Raw genomic sequence first — 21,621 nt, 5'->3', positions numbered from 1 at the left:
AACTTTGCCATTTCTGCCGTTTGTTTAACAGGCTATAGATGGCTTCAAACTCCAGCCAAGGGGTCGAAGATTGTGCAATAATTTACCACAAGAAGAGCTGTTAAAAAACTCCTGCTTGTACCAAGTCAGATATTGAATGTGTTAGTTGACAAAATGATCTATGACATTTAAACAGAGTTATTAAAGTCAGAAGGAGAAGACACTGCCAGTTTGACCATGTTCCTACAGATTTAGCTTATTGGTTTGGCTTCTCAGGCAACGGCCTGTCGTTCTGGACATTCACAGGTCTCACCTTACCTGAGCAGTAGTGGATGAAGGTGGAAACATGGAGAGAGATGGGTGTCACGGAGTAAGAAACCTACTGTACAAAAAAAAAAAGGGTAACTGTTGGCTGTTTGCAGCAAGAGAAAGACGTTGAAATAGCAAAGTTATAAAGGCTATTTGTCTTGTGCCTTGCAGCTTCCTGCTTCGGACTAAAAAAGTACAGCATATAAATAGAGCGGGCAAGTGTGAACCAATGATACCAATACACTACTCCACATTTAAAATCCCTAGAGCTTGAGTTCCTTTTGAGTCGTTTGGGATGATTTTGTGCAAATACGTCACATCCAGTATGGCCACCTGCAAACAGGAGTCACGCTGCCAGTTGCTCCGGTGGGCATCCCGGGACAGCAGAGAGGTTAGCAGCCCTAAATCTCAGTTTTCTCCACTTAAAAATAAACTTGGCAGCCCTTCCCAGAAAACAAGCATGCTCTTTCCAAAGAAAACATCCTCGCCTGCAGATGCTTTTGTCACAGCGGCAGCGACGGTGGAAACTGAGGAGCTAAATTCACTTGTAGGCCACACCGGCACGAGCCCACTGACGTCTGTGCGGCTGATGCCGAGGGGGATGTTTGCTCCCTGAAAGGCCTTTTGAACTAAAATGTATCTTTGGGGAAAACATTTTAAAAGAGAGAAGCCTCAGCATTAGGTTCTCAGTTCTGTGTGCAAAACTGCTTCCACTTGGCCTTAGGAGCTTAATTCTGGTTTGGGGGCTTTTTGTTTTTAAATGTGACTGTAATCTTAGGTTGAAAGTTTACTGTATGAAACCCCATTTTCTCTTAGGACATCCTTTTTGCAGAACAATCTAAGAAACCTAGTAGCAAACAAGCTCCTTTCTATTTAACCTTAAAGTCATACCAGAGAATAGAAAATAAAGTTAATTCTACTCAAAACCTCAGCAGGTTGGTATAAGAAGTGCACAGAAGCAACAACATGCTCTGTTTAATAGGATTTTTCTTATTAATTAATTAGCAGGCTTTTTCTCACTAAGAAGAGGCCTCATTTTTTCCCTCATAAATATTGACCTTCTGTAATAAACACAGCTGGAAAAAACCCCCCAAACACTTGTATGTCATAGTTCTCCTGTCAGAGGTTTGTAGGGCACTTCCTTTTTTCACAGGACCACAGATTTCCTCAGCCTGAGTTGTCTCAGTTGAGAGAGACAGTGGTTTTGGGCTGTTTGTCTTCCTCAATCCTTTCACCTAGAAGAGAGGGGAAAACCCCTGGTCTCTCTCTCTCAGTATGCTACTCGAAGGAGCTACACTGAAAACATGAAGAAAAAAAAAAAACCCCACCAAAAAACTCACACACACAAAAGCCTGCACCCTAGTAAGAGAAGTCCCTTCAAGCCTTTAACCTCTGCATTTGTACCATTTGGGGGCTGGATTTCCAAAATTAAAGTCTTGGGCTGGCAGCAGGAACATATGATGGGCAGTGAGAGGCTCCCAAGCACCACCAGCAGCTCTGTCTTGAAAGGCCAATTCCTGGTGGAGACAGAGATGCCCCACGTGGGCACGCACATGGGTGTGCATATCACACGCGCTCTGTGCTCGCCGGCACGGCCAGCTGACAGCCCTGGCGGGACTGCCCTGCTGCTCTGCTGAGGGGCACAAGGATGGGATGTCACCTCGCTGCTGCCGAAATACGTGATGCTCAGGATGGTCAAAGCCTCGCAGTGAGTCGCCGACTCCTCATGTCAGACCCAAGGAGGCAGTGAGACCTAATGTGCCTCAGGCACCAGCAGAAAAACCCGAGGCTGTTCGGCTTGAGCCTGTTCCTCTCCATTGGTGACACTCACATCCATCATGATCCCTGCGTCCGCTCACCTTCAACCAGGGCTGCCCCTGGCCTGCCAGTTACGGACTAAACAAAAAGCACTCGAGCAAATTATACACCTAACTGCCACCCAACCTTCAGGAAAGGTGGCAATCCTACCCATTCTCCTGAATGGAACAGTTTGTGCCTGAAATAAAATAAATCCTCACTTTCATTGCTGGATTCAGCCTCATTCAGGACTGTACTGATGCCTTCTGCTTTGTTACTTACAAGAAATGAATGCACACCCGCAGCCTGGTCTCCCAGAGACAACCAACCTGGGTTTCCCAGCAGTCTCCAATTCAGCAGCGCACATTTCCCTGCACCTTAGCACCAAGAATAAGTAAGACAGACATATATAAAATGACACACTTTATTAAAAGTTACATTCAGCAGCAATGGACACATTTACTTAAGTAGATTTTTTAACTGTCAAGGAGCTTATAATTATAAATCCCTCTAAGGCATTGAAAGCTCTTAGATGTTTAAAACTTCTTTGCAATTATTTCATATAAATAGGTAAGGTAAATGATGCTTGCCTACGAAGAGGATATCCCAGCTGCATTAAACAAAGATATACATATAAATATATGTATAAAACAATGACTTTTGTTATAAACTCATTGACGGGGATATTTCACAATCTTTAAGGCTTGGGCTCTGGCCCTGCAACTATTATTCATATAAGAAGTCTCCTGTTTAAGTTACCACGTGCGAGTGTACAGATTGCTCACAGGGCAGGGCTTAAGTTTTGACAGAATCAGCAAAAATGTCAAAACGCTCAGTGAAATATATTTACAATCTGTGCAAGTAGCATCACCTACTGTTACTGATTGCAGAGGTCTCTCTTGGAAGCTATCAACAGCAGAAAGGCACCGTGGCAAAGTCTAATTGGCATCTGTTAGCTCTTTGTTTTTGACATTGTAGCTCTCCCTTCTGAAGAGCAGTATTTGGGCTCTTGAGCCTTTGAGCCTTGGGGACATCGGTTGGGGTGCAGGACAGAGAGAGAGCACCAGCAGCATGCAACTGCAGGCCTGAGCTCAGGGCACAAACACACTGAGTCTCAAGTTTTTCCAGCTCCAACAGCAGAAACCTCCCTTGATGTGCAGTGGTCCAGCTGCTTTTTGCGAGTGTAAACAAGAAAAGTGCCACCCACTTCCAGTATTAGCCAACTGCCCACCCCCCAATAAATAGCAATCATTTAATTTATCTTAACGTTAAACTGTGCTTTATGCCTCTAATAAGTATATGTGTGAGGAAGAGAAAATTGCTGTTGAAACAGAAATTGTGACTAGATCTGACAAACTGCATAATCTACTTTGAGTTAATACAGCTGCAGGATCTCATTCTCTACCAACTTAGCACTGACTTTACATTTGCATGCAACTTCTTTGGCTTCGTGACATACAGTAAGTCTAGTCAGAGAGGCAAATCTGGCTTTATCTTACACCAGCGGCTGGTTACTGCATGGCATGTGGCTGATGCAAACTCCCAGAATCAATTCACTGCAAGTGTCTTGGTGCTGAACACTAACTGGTACATGAAGCCCCATCCTCACTGACAGGCGAGGCTTACGGAAGGGGTTTTCACCACCACAGTGATGCTGGGGCAGTAGCATCGAGACCTCATACATAGTAAGCGTAAAGGAAAGGCACACTTGAAGCTTTATTCCTAAAATATCTCAGTCGTTCATTGAAGACAACTGCTTTTCTGTATTCTGCTTTGACCTAGCAGCTTTCCTACCATCAGCTCCCCATGCCACAGCCGCATCTGCTCTGCTCTCCAAACACCAGACTGTTGTCTGGTCTTTGGAGTGGAAAAGGTTACTCCAGCCTCGGAAGCAAACCCACAGCATCGACCAGCTCAGTCCAGCTCCCGTTGCCTCCATGCGCTCCCTCTGCCTGGGAAGCTGCGAGCCCACCAGCAGAGGAGTTGCAGAAAATTTAGTGTCCCACCACTCACATTCCTTGGCCTTGTGCCATTTCTGATCACCACCACTTGCTCTTCACCTTACCGCATGGAGGCAGAGCGCTGGCTGGATTTGGGAGAATTTCTTGCAGGAAAAATAGACCCTAAAGCTGGAAATGGCCATCGCCTCTCATAACTGGGATGCTCCATGGACTAAAGTCAACAGAAAGAGATTTTCTTTTTGTAAAATACACAAATCCCCACTTTCCACATAGTATTTTTTAAGGACACAATTGAAGCCAATGGGAAATGTTTTAATGGCAGAAGAATCAGACCCTAATGTATATTATTTTTATCTCAGCCACCTCACTGGCACAAAACCAGAGATGGCTTTCAAAACCAGGTTTGAATTCAGGATGAAGAGAGGGAGATGCCCCTTCCTTCCCTTTACTCTAGCTCTGAATTGTGCCTTAAATAAGACAACGGCATTTCTTCAGGGAGAAACTAGAAATAGCGGAACCAATAATATTTTCACCTTTGATCAAAATGGCTTTTATAAAAAAACAGAAATATTACAGGGGAAAATCATTGCAAAAATATTTTGGTTTAAAAAGCAACTCCAGGTAACGGAGGTGCATTTCCAAATGTACCGAGGAGAATTAGGTAACCAAAACCCACTGAAAATGAAAGTGAACTGGGCCCATGACTCCCATCTGTGCCCCAGAAATCTCAGATAAGAGAGAAGAGCCCTCTTGGGCTCGGTGGAAACCCTGTAACTTTTCTTTTAAAGCCATCCCAAGAAATACAGGATACAGCAGAAACCTGCACAGCTGACTTGGCTGCCACCTTTCATAGAGCCTAGAGCTCGAAGGAGCTCCTCCAGCATTGCCCCCCGTCACCCACCAGCCAGGCCAGTCCTGCAAGCCCCTGAAAGCAGGAAGAGCAGGCAAAGGCATAAGCCCATGATCTTTAGCTCAGGAGAAAGCTGGCAGAATATGGTGCTTATTTACTCAAGTCAACTCTTGCTGAAGATGAGTTTATGGAAGGTAATGACACCATTACAGCTCCATACAGAAAGATACTTCTAAGCTTTTAAAAAAAAAAAATAAATCCCATACATGTTTCAAACTACAGGTATAATTTTTTTTTTTTCCTGAATCCTCCATTGGAACTTGAATTTAAAATACAGTTTAACTCCTCAGTATGTGAAATCTCACAGCCACATTAATGGAGAACATCTGAAGCCAGGAGAAAGAAATCACTTCCAGTTATGTTGTCAGTGTTATGTGCGTAACATTCCCACAGCTGTAGATCCATTGTGCTCCATGTTATAAATAAGAAATTGCATGGTGACAGCTAAAATTCAAAAGCGTTAATGTTTCTCTTTGCAACTCTTTTTCTATTTTTTTCCTTCTTTTTTTCTTTTTTTTTTTTCAGTCTTTTGAGGTTTCTCCCCTTTCCCTCCTAGTAGAAGTTACTTGAAGCAACATTATCGCTTATCCAATTGACATATTTACGGTAATTAAAAAATAGTAAATGCCAAGCAAACATGACTAATGTTGCCATTTGGCAAATAAGCCAGAAACGACTTCTATTGATTCTGAACCAGGCTGTCGTATTTGCGTTAATAAACATTTCTCCTTCTTCTGCTCATCTTGGTTATCCCAGTGCTTTAGGGAGAAGTCCGAAGGCAGCTCAAAGGATGCGGCCAAACGCTGCCCTGACCTCTTCGCACGCAGCAGCTACCGCCGAAGCCATCAAGTTGCAGAGCGCAAATGCAGCTGAGTCAGGCCCCATGAACGAATACAAACGAGCTCCCTTGTATCTCTCGCATTCTAGGTTGTGGTCCCTTTCAACCATGAAAAACAGCTACAAATTGTTCCCAGAGCTAAACCACTTAACATCTTGGCACTTGGTTGTTTTTAACTTTGTAACAATAGGCACTGTTCACTCCTCTCAATCTCAGTTTTTTATTCTATAATAAAGCAGGAATACTGATGAAAGGCTAGTCACGGCTTCTCCCCGTGGTATCAGGGTGGTGGCATGTGATGATTCACATGGGGTGTGTTTGATCCAAGAAAGCCCAGCCTCTGCTTATTCTTCCTTTGTTCTGTCATCTAAGGTGGAAAGGCAGAGAGAGACGAGTTGAGATTTTTTTTTTCTTTTTACTATTATTTAGCAGTCACAGAGCAAGATACATATAAGCAAAACAACAGGGAGTGGAATTCTTTTCTTCAGCACTGAAAATTACAAGTAAGAGATGCCTTTGAAGTGGAAGATCTGCTTCCTGCAAAGTATGGACATTTTATTCTCATTTGTACATTTTTCTTATCCAGCGGCAGGTCTTATGGTGTATTTATTATTTGTGCTGCTATCGTGTTGCGTAGCCCTGCAGAGGGTCAGCATTTGCACTTGGTGCTGTACAATCACAGAATTAAAAGATGGTCCCAGCTGCAGAGAGTTTAAATTTAAGCCAGGAGAGAACAGATTCAGCCAGAGGGGGATGAAAAAAACCCACCAGGACGGTATGGGTAAGCACAATAAGCAACAGTCTCAGCACAACCAGCCTAAACCTTTGTCGAGTTTTTCACAGGGAAAAAGAGTTTTAAGGAGGGATTTGAAGAGGGATAATTAGATAACTCTGTTGATGCCACTGAAGTGCTTCCCATAAAGAAAACACAAAGATGCTTTTCTGAAACTGTAACGAGCACGCCAGAAGGGACGAGCATCTTTAGCAAAAGAGGAGCTGGCCTTCTGATCCTGAAGTGAGAGAAACACATAAGGTGGTTTAGGCAGGAGCAGGGCTTTAAGGGAGGCCAGCAGCTTATGCTCCTCCATACCCGGGAGAAGGGAGAGCCGCAGGAGGGGCACAAAGACAAGGGTGACACAAACAAAGCAACAGGCTCAGCGAATTGTTTTCACAACAGCACTGTTGATATTCTTAGTGGGGGAAAAAATACCAGTGTCAGATTCAGAAAGCTCTTCTACTGATTCCCATCAGTATGCAGCTATTTCTGATGCTACGCCTTTTTTACTGCCAGGTTATGCAGTACCTGCATATGCAAAGCCCGTCATCGCTTCTGCAGTTTTCCCTCTGTCCTCACACACTCACTGGGAGGATTTCGTAACTAATTCCCCCTCAGCTTTTCTCCTTACCTGTTCTCTGCTGTTGCTAATGGAGTACAATTTCATTCCAAACCCGTATCAGTGTATCTACTCAGAAAGCTTACTGGAGGGAAAGACAAAACCTTTCTAAGACAAAAGCCTCTTTTGTAACCCTGTCCTGACTGTGACCTGATGAAAGCTAGCGCATTCACCCACACGCACTCAGGCTGCTATCCACTGCGGGGCACTTACCTGTTCCTTGAGCTCAGCAAGCTGACTGGAAAGCTGTTTTACAAGGCTCATGGTTGACTCCAGCCTCTCTTGCAGGTTCCTGATTTCGTTTTGCTCACTGTCGCCTTCATTGCTAACCAGGGACATGGCTCTCATCCGAGGGAACCAGTCCAAATTCTTCTCCTACGTGGGTATTAGAAAAATTAGTAATGTTAGTAGGGGTTTATGCAGTGCTACTAAGCTGAGACTAGAGAATGAAAACTCAGAAGGACTTCTACTCAGTGGATGACACACAGCAAGTGAGCTTAAGAAGTAGTAAATTCAGAAACTATTTTACACAAGCATTTTTACTCTTGGTTCTCCTTAGCTACAAAGGAGGCACCAACTGGAAAATCTTAGTTCCCCACAGCTGCACCTGTATTGCAGCGTGGGGAGTGTTGGCACATTTGTCCACGGCTCTAGCACGCAGAAATGCCCGCTGGGTCAGCTCTGGGGAGACTTCTCTGGTACGCTAGCACCAGGAAAGCCTGAGCACTCCCCATGCTTTGCTCTTAAGTGTATGCAGGGACACATTTCCCCACTGTCTCTTCAGCTTGGCTGGCCTCCATCTATTTCAGCTGTCCTTGCGGCAATGTGAGTGAGCCAACACCAGGAAAACAAGACAAGCCAGAGTCCTCTCCAGACTGGCCTGGAGCGTGCCTACTGCAAGAGCAGAGGGACCTTGGATTCAGCTGCCCACAACAGACAATTTGGGGTCCTGGGAATGGCTTAGGCTTCAGCATGCTATTCAGATCGTATACCTTAGGTAAATGCAAGCACAACCCCACGGCCAAGGGCTAACCTGCTAAGGACCAAGCACTACATGGAATAGCACTGAATTGGGTGTTTCTCTACTCATGGACTCAGGCTATGAATTTAATCATAATAAAAATACTGTAAATAGATGAGTCAGGAAGGTGCCGCGTATCAGCATGAGCCTGAATTGTCTCCATGGCTCAGGGGCACAGATATTTGTGTGCAAAGCATAACAGGCAGAGGAGATGGAAGGGTGCAAGCCTAGGAGGAGTGGCAACCATGTGGCAAGCAACCCAGTTTGCCTTAAGGCACGAGAAAAAGGGAACAGGTCCTGTAGCTGGCAATGCGTTACATCGACGCACCTCTGCCCTCCACCTTGGGGGGAGTGGGAGGATGTGGTTAGATCATATGCCTGGTGTTTTGCAACGGGCCTTTATGGACACGTGCACTTGATAACTTTAGAAGAGAAACAGAAAGAGTTGAAGTGTGTTTCTTCCAGTCTCCTGTGTTGTGAATGGCCCCACACAAATAGCACTATATTGAAAAGGAGGAAAGAAAAGGAGGAAAGAAAAGGAGTTCCTTCTAGAAGTCCACCTACAAGACTCCTGGCAGGCAAAAGTTGTGCTACTTATGTTGTCCAGGCTTGGTATTTGGTAAAGTTTTAAGTGCATTGAACTTACTGTAGTCTCGGACTTTGCTTCACCATGAAAATAGAAAGGCCAGTGATGATTCTACAGTACTTACAGCTGGGCAGGGCAGGCAGCCATACGTGAGCAGGGTCCACACAGGCTGGCCTGACAGAGCTGTGAGCCCAGGGATGCGCCAAGTGAATACAGCTTTATCGTGCTTCCAGAGAGAGTTGCTCTCAATTCTGTAGTGCTCTGCCCTGATCACCAAACCCTCCCCTCCTACGGCAACGTGGTTTAGAAACAAACAAGCTAACACTCGATAAGTATGGAAGCACTTAACGGTATTCACGTTTTTCCACTATTTGTGTTAGTTCAGTCCCCTCTGTTATCCCAGATAAGACTAAATGCAAAGCCATAAGAATTTTGGTTTGTTTTCTTCTTTTTAACTCAAAACTTCTAATGAGTTTTTGTCCGGCTGTGCAACCTCTGGTCCTGTCGCTAAACCGACAAGATGTTCAGGGAATAAGACTGTGCCCCTCTGTTGCACTTTGCAGCCCAGGGCTCAGTCAGCCGTGTACGCTGGTGGAATGAGGCCTCTTTCCTTGCTGCCCACTTTTTTGAGCCTCGTGATCTCATTATGACAATTTACTGTGGTTACGCATGATGCCATTTTCAATGGGTCATAACTCATTCAAATCAAAACCTGTTTTCACCAGCTCTGCTGGTGAGCTCAAAAGGAGCGCACGTGACCCTCACTGCTGGATATCCCCAGCGGACACACGGAGCGGTAGACTTCTATTTCTGCTGCATGCGTTTCTGCTTACAAGAGCAGCATTCATTTTCCACGAGTATGCTCTGATATTTATTTTAAATTTATTTTGGCTAGGATCTAGCAGAGCATTCATCACGTGCCTAGCATTAAGCACAGGTGTACTCATTTATACTAAGCTTAGTTTGTGCACAGTGCCTTTCTGGATCAATGCCTTTTTTTTGCAAAATGTTTGCCAGCAAATTTGTCTGCCACCACAGGCACAGAAAGTGAATTCAAAGGAGCTACAGCGAACAGAGCTGCACTTGTATCTGAGTGTTTCCTGGAAAGCTCTGGTATCTGCACCCATTACAGCTTCTCTTGCTTGGAGCACCTGAAGGTACCAAATGCAAGGCTGCATGGCCATAGGAGCCAGCTGAGGGGCCGGGAGCCCTTTTTGGCAAGGGTCACCATAACGCCAAAGTTTCTAAAGCCAGGCTACACAGGGAGAGCAATCTGAGACTCCATCATTGCGGTTCTTGTGTTTGCTGAGTACCGCTGCCAGCATTGTGAAATGCACTTTGCTAGTTTTGTTTTCCATCTGCCACTCCCTCCCTCCTCCAGGATGCAAGGCAGAGACCGCCGACTGCCTCGGAAAGATTTTTGTAGACTGACCCTCCACCGCACTGCAGCGTCCAGAGGAACACCGCACAAATCCGTGTGGATGCCAGACATCCTCCCTCAGTGGGCTTGCCTCTCTCGAGGCTCCCACTGTCACCTGCTTCCCTCCTCCTTGGCACAACATTATACTTCCCGGGAAGAGGGATGACCAGGAGCAGGTGAAGACAGGGACAGAGCACACAGCACCTCGCCCGCTGCCACACGATGCTGGGATGCTGGTGGTAGCTCTTCAGCTGGAACTGCTCTGAACCACGGGGCAGCTCGTCTCGGCCACTACGAGCCCCAGAGTCACGGGAGCTCAATGACAGACTCCACTCATTCGCGTATGCCTAGCTTTGCCCTCCCAGCAGCACTGTGATAATCCCTCCCAAGAAAGAAACCCAGTTGTGGTTTAGTTACAGACCAAGAAGATCTGGGTATTTTTTGCCAAAATGTTGTGGAGGATCAAGCAAGGACTTGATCCAAGTTCTAAGAGAAGCTGATGGCTTTGCACGGACCAGAGACTTCACAAAAAGATGTTACTGACTTCTACAGCTTTTCCTGGTCGCAGAGAGGCAACAGGTCAAACAGCTTACCACAGGCCTCTCACTTGGTAGTCCCAAGTGCTGTGTTGGGTGCAGGCAGGACTTTGCTTCTTGGTTCTCAACTGCGTATACATCTAATGAAATCCAGTCCAGCTGTGTATCTTTGTCATGCAAAGTATCAGAAAGACTCAAAATTCAGTAAGTCAGTAGGAAACACATTCTAGCCTGCCAACCTGTCTTTAAGCTAAAAATACTTATCTAGCTTTCACCGATAGTTTCATAATAGTGCATGCAGCAGGTATATTCCCTTGCTGAACTGCATGCTTTTGCTGGTCAATATTACCTTATTTTTTCATTGCATTATGAACTGCAGAACTTTATTAAAGGGCAGCATGAAAATTAGCTCTGGCACACAGCCCTATTTGCTGAGTCTATGCCACAAACAAACAGCAATTGCTGTTAGAGACAAAAAACTTTTGATCACAAACCTGCCGAGATCCAGAAGGCAAATTGGACAAGGCTCCTCTGCCAAAATTTTTAGTGATCTGTAAGTGTTCACGGGGGTACAGGCACTCTGTGACTGCTCAGCTATGGGAAAGCTATTTTTACTTCCAGGTAATTGCTTGCCAATTAACTGGAGGTAGTTAACATGTTTGTACAACCCCAAACATTTGTTCTGGGACTTAAATGTTTATGGGCTCAGTCCAGGGTTCACCTTGACCAACTAACACATTTTAACGCTGTAACATGCCTCCTCTATGCTGCAGGTGCGCTGCTGCTTCGCCTTATTTGACTGGTGCGGGGCTGGGATTTTGCAGGGTGTTACCTGTCATGCCTTAGCTATTACTCTCAGAAATCCAACCATTTTGCCCAGGATAGCATTCGCTCAGACATTTTGAACCCCATCTGGAACAGAGCAGCAGTTTGGACGAGGGAGGTAGGCTGTTGGCAGGGAGCAGGGCAAACCTCTGCAAACAGCTGTCACAGGACTCCATCAACAGACACCAGGTTAGCGTGAGGTGACATAGCTCGAGCATAAATGAGCTCACAGAAGGTGAAGTATGTGGATGGGATGCTTTAAAACAAAGTAGCTGTCTGGACACAGAATTAATTGTTAAAATGTACTGAAATCTTCTTTCTAAACAACCGGGGCTGAACGCAGTATATTGTTACTGTTACTTCATTCTTGCACAGGATAGCATATTCGCAGCCCAACCGCAGCAGCCCACCTACAGATCACAGCATCTTCCCGCTCCACACTCCCTCCGCAAGCATAACGCGTGCCTCGCAGAATTCATGTTTAAGCATACATCTGTGTCCAGGGCAGAGAGTCAGCCAGACAGGAAGGCTGCAGGGACAGAAAGGAGCCGCAGCCTCCTATCCGTCAGTTCAGCTGAGGGGAAAAAAAAAAAAGGAAAAAAAAGCAGGTGGGGCTAGCCAAAAGGCTGCCGGCCAAAGAGACTGCACACGAGCAGAGCAGACATTTCGTGTGGCGATCCAGCATGCTCGCTCCCTCCGTCCTCCCCCCTTGGCTGGCGGGATTCCAGGGGGAATCACAGCTCCCCCAGGGCAAACACCTCTCTGCCAGGTACTCTGGGTACACATAGCTGCGAGGGCACATGCCTGAGAAATCACAGGGCTTAGAGGATTTGCTACTCACGTTTTCTGAGAAACCTCAAACCCTTCTCCTCAGAGAGGCATGCTCAGAGCAAAAATCTGCGTTTGCCTCTTGGACTTTTCTGTGCAACTTTCTCCTTCCCTTCTGTGGGCTTTCCAGGGGGAAGGCAGAGCTTCGGGCTAAGTCCTCCCTTCAGTAAAACATTGCCATTTTTCTGACTTTGCTAGCTCCAGTTGAGCACGGATGGAGAACAGACTGAAGAGATTTGTTTAGAGTTTCTATACTTTGTACAAAGTCTCTCTCGAGCCATCCCTGTCCTGTTGGCACAGCCCACTGGCTTCAATCGAGCTCTCACGCTGAGCTGAATCCATGCTTCCAGAGTAATTGGCAGAGGGACGTTTCTTTAGGAGGTGCTGGTTTCACAGGCTAGCAGTGAGATGGATCAGCTGCAACCAGCAGGAAAGACTGGGCTGAGACTTTAAAAAATAGATTACTAGATAACAATGACAGAAAATAGGTCAAAGAGTAGGACAAGGGGGATGAAGTAGAGGGGCAAAGGCAGCCTAATGCACGCTTTCTGCCGGTGCCACTGCCATGGGCTGAGTGCCACGCCACCATCAGCCGTACCAGACTTTCATTTCTCCAGCAGACTCTAACACAGCGACTCTTAGCCCCTTCTGTCCTGTGACCCCTTGTTGCAACATGAAAACAAGCCGTTTCAGGACTTCCCTCCTATCTATTCAAAACGAAAAGCAGCGATGACTGCTCATGACTCCTCTGGGTTGTGACCTCCCCAGCTGCACGCATCAGTGCAGGAGACGGGTCTCCGCGCCCTCCAGCCCACCGTTCCCCCGTCTCGCACAGATCATTTGCTCCTTGGTGGCTCAGCGAGGCAAGCAAAACAGCCCCCAGGAGCGTTATTTGTTACCTAATAGCGAGGCTGAGAGAACGGGTGTGCTCAAAGCCCTCTGCTCCTCAGGTAGGTGGTGACTGAAGGGTGCAGAAGAGGAGCGTGGACGTCACCAGGAAGGTTTGCTACCGGCACCTCGGTGTGCTGCGCTGGGCTGTCCGTGGTATCTCACCCCGCAACACACGTTTGCTGGCGCGCAACGAGCAGCAGACACCGCGGCAGCCCAGCAAAAGCCTCCTATAGCTTTACGGAGGCTGTAGCCTCCCGAGTGCCCACTGCGGGGGTAAAACCCTGCGGCCTCCGCGCCTGAGGAGCGGCACTGCTGGGAAGCGCGGCTCAGCTTCACCCTCCGCGACGCAGCCGCGCCTGGGACCCGTGCCTTGCGCGAAGGCAAACAGAGCGTCGGCACTGCTGCTCTTCCGCAGGCAGCTCGTGTCCTTTCAGGCACCAGAACGAACAGGCCGTTCGCTCCCCTTTCTTGAGCCGGCACCTTGAACAAATATTTTAGTGCTGGGTACAAAGAGATCTATTTACTGAGAAATTATTCTTTATGTCTGAAATGTAAGTAGGTCCATCCATTCCCTTCCAAGATCTGTTGCCCATATAAGCAGACAGGGATCAGTCCAAACGACCTTTAGAAAGCTATTATTTTTCTGCCTAGGGACAGACTCTGGTCCTAAAAGCCTGTAGTTATGTAGCTCCTATAGCCACCTTAAAAAGGGATTTTAAAGATTTAAACTATCTTGTGCTTTAGATGACACAGGGCAATAACCACTTTGTGATTTAATCACAGACAATAATAATTTTGTTCAGTGCATGATTCAGCTAATCCACAATTTGATAAACGTTCATCCTAAACTACAAACCCAAATAGCTTTCTGCAAATCCTGTTTGACACTTTAATGTTAAGACTATTTGATAAGCAATCTGTGCTGTACAAGAATATAGGGAGGGAAATTAGGAATTGTTATGCATCTATACGCATCCACAACAGTAATTCAAGGAAAATAAAAATAAACCTTGGCAATTACAGATAAATCTTTATGCAACAAGAAAACTAATAGGTTTGGCTGGGTCTGTACTGGATTGATACATGCTACAGCTTCCACAGCTCACGGAAAAATATAGAAATCTGTTCCTCCCTTGAAAGAAGGTTGGAACCATAACACAGACCCACCGTCTGCTTTAGCAGCGTCATTGATGCATTTACTTTCATTTTAACTTGGCTGAATGTTTTTGAGGGCTGCAACAGAATCTATCACTGTAATTCTGAATAATTGTGCGTTCTTCAAGACCGACATCCAGGCCAGTCAGTTATAAATGTCTCACTATCAGCGTTCCCGCTTGTGATATCCCCGCAAAAATAATGGCAAGGAATTATAATAAACTTCAAATTGCAAAGATTTTTCTCTGATGCTGTATGTGCCAGTTTCGATACTCAGCCTGAAACCTGTAAAGGACCCTGCTTTTCCAAGAACAAGCACCCCAAAACTTCTGCTTATCGAATACACCTGGGGGACTTGGCATTTATCTCCAAGAGATGGAGACAATCACGAAAATATTTTTTTACAGTTGAGACCGTAAGTCTGAATGTGATCTCACACCACTGTTGTGGGCAAACCCGTATGCAAATGGTAAGTACATGAGTCAGCAGTGTGCCCTTAAGAGTGAAAAAGGCCACCAGGACCTTGGCCGCACCAGCCAGCGTGCAGCCAGCACGTCGAGGAAAGCGATCTGCTTCAGGCCCGAGCAACCGTACCCCAGAAGGTGGAAAGCAGAAACCGAACTAAGCAGCTTTGTCACCAGCGCACGGAGGCTGCACCTCCCAGCTATCCTGCAGGTGGGAACCCCGGGGATCTGCTGGTGTGCAAGGGCCGCAGCCGGCCGGGGACTCCCGAGAGTTGCACGGCACAACTTCTGCCTGCTTGGAGGGCCTGGGGCTGTATCCCACCCCAGCACCACTCTCCTTGAAGCCACGTTTGCTTCTCGCGTCTTCCCTTCCCCGCGGCACACGTTCATTTCTCAACTGTTGATTTCTTCTGCCGTTTCAATTGCTCTCTGCTGCCTTATCTCTATCATAACCCTGAGAATTGATATTCTCCTCTGCAAATCTTCAAGAATCCCAACACTACCATCTGAAACTAGGATTTGGTGCTTAATATTTGTGCCCTTAAAATAGATATAATTATAGATCTGTGCAAAACATGAGTTTATTTTTCCACATTCCTATGTTTTTATGTTGTTAGTGGTTACGGGACGTTCTTTAGGAAAAACACTTCAGATTATTCATTTAAAATAATTAAATTATTTCTGATATAATCCCTGGATCTTGTGCATAACGAAACAACATCTGGTACAGAGATTAGAAAATAAATGTTCTTGGCTTATTTTTTTTTCTTTTGTTAAACAGATGTTGTTGATACAAAACGCAGAACTGTAAATCATAGCCTGCAATGTGGACACAGACTGTCACTACTGAGCAGAAATTTACTGTGGCTAGATAGAGATTTGAAACAGCAATGAATCACTGGCTTACTAACTTTATTCACGTGGGTATGGTTTCAATATTCTGACATTAAGTGCACATGTCCTTAAAAAAAGAACCTTTTAATGGCAGCATGGGAGGCTCTGGTTTAGTTCCAGCTGTCTCGGTGGGGGAAGCACAGCGTAATGCAATGGCAGCCTCTGCGCAGAGGCACCTGGCAATTCTCTGTCCCTTCCCTCCCAGCTCACTGCGGTGCCGATATTAAATCCCGCAGGGCCGGCTCCCCCAGCGCTGAGCGGCCCCTCTTAGTGCCCACCGGGTAGGGCAGCCCTGCCACGGGAGAGGGGCTGAGCTGCTCACGCAGCCTCACCACGGCCACCAAAACGCCTCCAGCTCTAACCTCTGTCTCCCTCTCCCTCCCCTGCTGCTCCCAACATCATTTCAGCAAATTCACCGTTCGGTTGCCGGACTGGCTCACACCTAGCTGAATGGTAATGGTATTTCTGCTTCCCATGGACTGCGTTTAAAGCAAACAGAATTATGATGCTTCTCCAGCCCCTTGCCGTACCTACCCGCACAGTACCACACCGCTTGCACTAGCATGCTGAAGCCCCCCTTCTCCTGTTCTTCTTTTAATATCGATTTTCTTTTGCAAAACATGGTAGCAGGCGCACTCCAGATACCACACTCCAGACAAAAGCCAATGGCACTAATCCCACTGCAATGTAAACATACCCTACAGTATCATGCCACAGCTGGCGACAGAGATGTTGTCTCCTCCTTAGAGACATACTTACCATTCAGCTGGTAAGGACACCACAAATTTTGACCCATTTTTGTCAATGTAAGTGCTGTTGATCCAGTGGATCAGGGTCTAACTCCATGGTTAAACTCCAAACCATGACCTCTACTTCATATCTTTTGTGGCACAGGATTTGGGCACATACTTGTTGAAATTTATGGGTTTTTTTCACATTTTGCTTTAATTCTCTGGTCCCGTCGCCTTGTATTTTGCAAGTACTGTCCATTTCCTAGCTTTAGCTTCAATTTGGTGTAACAGAATCTTTGGGAAATACAAAGACTCAGCTGGAGACTCGTTTTTCAGAGGCTCAGGACTTGACCTTATTCTCAGCTTTACACAGGCAGAGCTTTGCTGATTGCAGCGTGATTGTTCTGGTTTAGGATACTGCCAGAGTCTAGGCATTTTGAATCCTGATCGGAATGTTCCTGTTTCAGGCCCATTTTGACTCTGATGTATTTTGCACATGGTGCAGTATGAAAGAACAATTTAAAGAACAACATTTTCTTTTAAGATTAATAAGAATTATTACCTATCACTAATGGGCTATACAGAACTGGTTTTTTAAGCAACGATGTGATCATGCATATACCATACACTTGCATAAATTCACGTACTTGAGTATCAGTCAGAGGAGAGAAAAAAGATCTAGCTTTCTCTCTGAAGAGCCTCTTGACAAAACAACACCAAGCAATGGCCACCGTTCAGCCTTATGGGTCTGAACGCTACCAACCTGCTCACAAATTGCTTGCTCTGTTCAAATGCTTGCCCGTGGGTTTTGTACATTCCTCTGCATGGCGAGCACAACTCCTTGCCTGTGCAGACACGATGGCCAAGGAGGGGTCCCTTGGCAGCTCTGGCTGTGGCTGGGTGAGCGGCAGATCCCACAAGGCGCCACTTGCCTACTGGGAAGCACGGAGCACTTTTATTCCCTTTGGGAAATAGGCGGAAACCAGCAAACCCGGGCCCTCAAGGTGAAACAAACGGCTATTTGTTCAGGTTCATGTCTACTGTGCGCTGTTTTCAGAGGCTGCAAGCATAGATCAATAAAAGAAGAAACCACCATGGTACTTTATGAACCTTTATCTGCCTATACTACATTTTCATTTAGTGCTCTTGCTCGTATTGCTAGGAAAATATTGAAATAGATCCTCTGTACAGATCTGCTGTTTCTTTTTGGTTTTTTTTTTTTTAGCCCAGCATTTAAATATGGTTTGCTCTGTTCAATCAAAATGCATTTTCTCTTGAGAACAAGCAGATGATCGGTTTCACAAACCTGGAGTTACAATTTTCCTTCAGCAGCACCCAGCAAAATGAAGAACAGAGACAAAACATTTTAATCACATGTGTATAAAATACACAGGGTCCATTAAATATCATTTAAAGTTGCCTGTTTGTTTTGGAGACTCTTTAAAGCTCCTACTAACCCAAACTCACAGAAGTGTAATGTGATTCCTGATCTATTGAATTTCGTAGGATGGCTGTAGTGGGTTCCATTATATATAAATTGGATGCAGCCAATTTACAATCTCCGATATATACTTTTATCTCAAAATGCCCTGTGAGGCAATTGCGTAAAGTACTTTATCAGGGATTGTTGTTGGTAATATTGCAAGATTTCATGATGTAAAAAATACATCAATGTCATTTAAATTGAACAAAATGGTTCCCATTTTTTTTCTCCTGTAGAGCATTTTTAACCATCTTCTCAACAAATTTGTTCAATAAATACTGTATGAAACAAACATTTTGCACTTTGTCCCACAGATACAATTTGCCAACCTGATTGATTTCTTTCTCTACAACTAATCTGATTTCTTTAGGCTATATATCTTCTTTTTTATTAAAGATGATGCAATCTTAGCTTTTTATCATACACACATCCACCACACTAAAAAGAGAAGATTCCATGAACTAGCCTTGCAACCAAACAGAAAAACCTGACACAAATCTCATAAAGCCGATCCCAAAAGATAAATGGCACAATGAGACCGAAGTTTTACAAATTCAGAAACTTATCTATGCAGAGTAATACAGGCCGATGGATTTTTCTTCCCATAACAGATAGAGAAAACAAGTAACTTCATCATATCTGTAACACCTTGTAAAACAAGCTCACACTAATGTTGCACCCAACTCCCCCAAACCTTGCTGTCTCTGAACTGTGAGAACTCAGAAGCAGAACTACATTTTTGGTAGCCTTTCCCTGTTACTTCTTGCAGAATCTCACCGCTATGTTTTAAGTCCAACCAAAGTTATGCTTATTTACTTTTAAATGGTGTTCCTGGTAAGGCAACAACCTCAAACTCATCTCCCTGTTCTTTCACTAATTGCCCTTATGTCTTTGGGCAAACCCGTAGTCCTTCCTTTCCTCAGCATCTGCAGTTATCTGCCTTGGCTGCGGACAATTTTGGAGTCTCTTTCCCATTCAAGAAGCCAGAAGCTTAGTACCACTGTAATACAAAGAACAATAATTGTTTTCAAATGTTGCAATAATATTCTCAAACAGCATTGAAGTGTTTTGTGTTTGTTGCTTCTCCCATAGCGCAAAATCAAATGAATTCAGTTTACACGCTTTGGGATCTGCTCATCACATTGTTCCTCTGGGGTTCAACTTACCACTATCTGTGACCCCAGTTAAGGTCCAGTTTTCATTAGGCAAAGCCATACACAGCCAGTCCCAGGAGAATCGAGGCTCTGTTACTGCCAGGATTTTAAGCGCAACAGTAGGTGCCTATCCAGTGCCTTGGAGAGCCTTTCCATCACTTGAAATCACAGAATAAAGGTCTGCCCACACACAGATCCATCTGAGGCCACATGCTTCTTTAACAAAGGGATAAAAGATGGCTCTTGCAAGCTGCCTGGAAAGTTAACAGCTCCAGTCTCTGGCAGGTCAAGGCGGGAGTGGATTCCAGCAGGGAACCGCAGCCCATGTCCTGCCAGCAGCACTGCTCGGCTTGAGGGCGCTCCAGCTGGAACACCTCCACTCCATGTTCGTGGGGATGTGCAAGTTTCAAGGAACACAGCCTCATGTCCAGACCCCTCCTCGAGTTTTTAAGGCCAGCAGCAAACAAACGAACAGGAACCCAACTCGGCTCATTTATTTTAATTTGCAAATTGAATGAATTGAAGTTGGAAGGAGGACAAGGAGGCTGTGACTACACTGTATTATCGAGGCAGAACCCATCTTTACAGCAAAATCGGTCTTCGAAGCCTAAATACTGGTCAACAGACAGGTGGCCAAATCCTTCAAACACAGAGGAAATCAAGCTGAGATTACAACTGAGCCACAATACCACAGGGTCCAAAAGACTAGTGCTGGGTAGTATCAAACCACTGATCCCACACCTCGGGGGAAAACCCCCAAACCTCAATGAATATACTTTTGGGGAGATTTAGGCTCCACTCTGTAACTTCCAATTACATTACAGCTTTGTATTCAGAAGTGATTTCAAAGGAAAAAGGAAAAAAGACACCCTTGTGTTGGTGCTGGGACCTGCCCCATTACGAGTTAACAAGACCGTGAGGGGCTGAGCACGGAGGCAGCAGGGACAAGGGCACCGTGCAGCGGCATGGCCATTCCTTCACCGAGTCAGTTCTGGGGATGAAGGTTATCATCACACCCTCACCACACACAGCAAATCTGCCTGTGCTGCAGCACCTGCCGTTGATATCAATCCTTCTCCCACTCCAGCTAATGGCATCATTTCTAAGGAGGCAGGATCAGATCCGTGGTTTCCCATTCAAGCAGCAACAGGAAAATTAATTTTGCCTGTCTGGAAAGAATGTATATAAACTTAAAGCCACTAAAACCTCAAGCTTTTACAATGAGGTACCAAATGAAGCCCACCTTTCCCTTTATTTACCCATACCTCACAGATCACCTAGCCAAGCAGGCCAGCTAAACTGTTTATGGCGGACCAAAGAGCTCATTTCTAGAAGATGCAGAGCCCTTGAAGTGGAAGAGAAGATGCTCAGCTTTCTTGTAGAATAGGAGCTTTGTGCAGAGATGCAAAGTCCTCACGTGATGCTAACTTTTCATGCTTTGAGCAACACACAAATGAGCAGGAAATCAGCTAATTAGGCATGTTACTGTAATTGCTTATTTTATGAAGTGGAGAGGGAGGTGTTCAGCACTTCTATAAGATAATAATGTAGAGGCAAAATTGTACAGAGAGGCAAAAATAGCAATGTACTACCTACAGAAATAAACATTATTTTTGAACAACAGGAAAAGCAACAACAGAAAAATAATTCAATACCTAGAAGCAGGAAAAACAACGACGCTTCAGTATATTCTGTAAATGTAAAACTGGATAACACTTGGGTATATGAGGGGAGAGGGACCTCCCCTCATATACTCAAGCAGTAGTTGAACCTGTGCGAAGCACAATTCCAGCTGTATTTTAGTGACTCTGTATCACCACTCGGTAGCTCTGAGATCCTCTGTGAATTTGAGACAGGCCTTGATGCAGAAAAAGGACTTTCTCTGGGACCCGGTGCACTTTAAACCGAAGCCCTGAACTCCCCACAGGGCCTGTGTCCATGTGGAAGGACAGAGACACCTGCATTCTTGCTTGCTCTTCTATTTTGAGCACAACAAAAAATGGGAGTAGTAAATCATCTATTTAGGCATATTTCTTTAATTGCTTATTTTATGAAAACCCAACTGCAGACAAAACCAATGTTGTATTTCCTAGGAAATTAGCCTGTCAGAGAGACCTCAGATCTTATTTACCAGCCGGCTTTTGTGCTCTTGGTATTACTGCCATGGTAAGTAATTACTCATAATGTGACATGCATCGTATCAGTCTTTTAAAAGTAATTAAGAAAAAGTTGCATAGCTTAATGATATGTACATACATCTCCTCCTTACAAGTTTTGCTTTGATAGTATCTGCTAGCTTTTGGAGGAAGGCCAGTTTTAAAAAGTAAAATAAATCAGTCCTAACAATGAGAGCATTATTAGCTTCCCAGAAGTTATAAACTCCATGCCCCACTCCAGCAGAGCATTTGTGTGCACAAGTCCTGTAAGCATTTGCAAGTCTGTGAG

The 21,621-nt window shown here is 45.2% G+C and overlaps 1 protein-coding gene across 3 annotated transcripts in view; it reads right to left on the bottom strand.

The window, feature by feature from the left end:
- Window positions 1-2,625: 2,625 nt before the first annotated feature.
- ITPR2 (inositol 1,4,5-trisphosphate receptor type 2) overlaps window positions 2,626-21,621 on the bottom strand; it is a 285,893-nt gene continuing 266,897 nt past the window's right edge. For all 3 annotated transcript variants that reach the window (XM_052790972.1, XM_052790971.1, XM_052790973.1), the window contains 2 exons: window positions 7,402-7,563; window positions 2,626-6,161 (listed from right to left, as the gene is read on the bottom strand). In XM_052790972.1, the coding sequence (XP_052646932.1) occupies window positions 6,075-6,161; window positions 7,402-7,563 (249 nt within the window). In that variant the 3' untranslated portion in view covers window positions 2,626-6,074. The remainder of the gene's footprint in view (window positions 6,162-7,401; window positions 7,564-21,621) is intronic.

This window comes from Harpia harpyja, chromosome 6 (genome assembly GCF_026419915.1).
Source record: "Harpia harpyja isolate bHarHar1 chromosome 6, bHarHar1 primary haplotype, whole genome shotgun sequence".
In the NCBI taxonomy this organism is placed as follows: domain Eukaryota; kingdom Metazoa; phylum Chordata; class Aves; order Accipitriformes; family Accipitridae; genus Harpia; species Harpia harpyja.
Note: the sequence above shows the minus strand (reverse complement) of the source record. Positions and strands in the feature narration are given on the sequence as shown.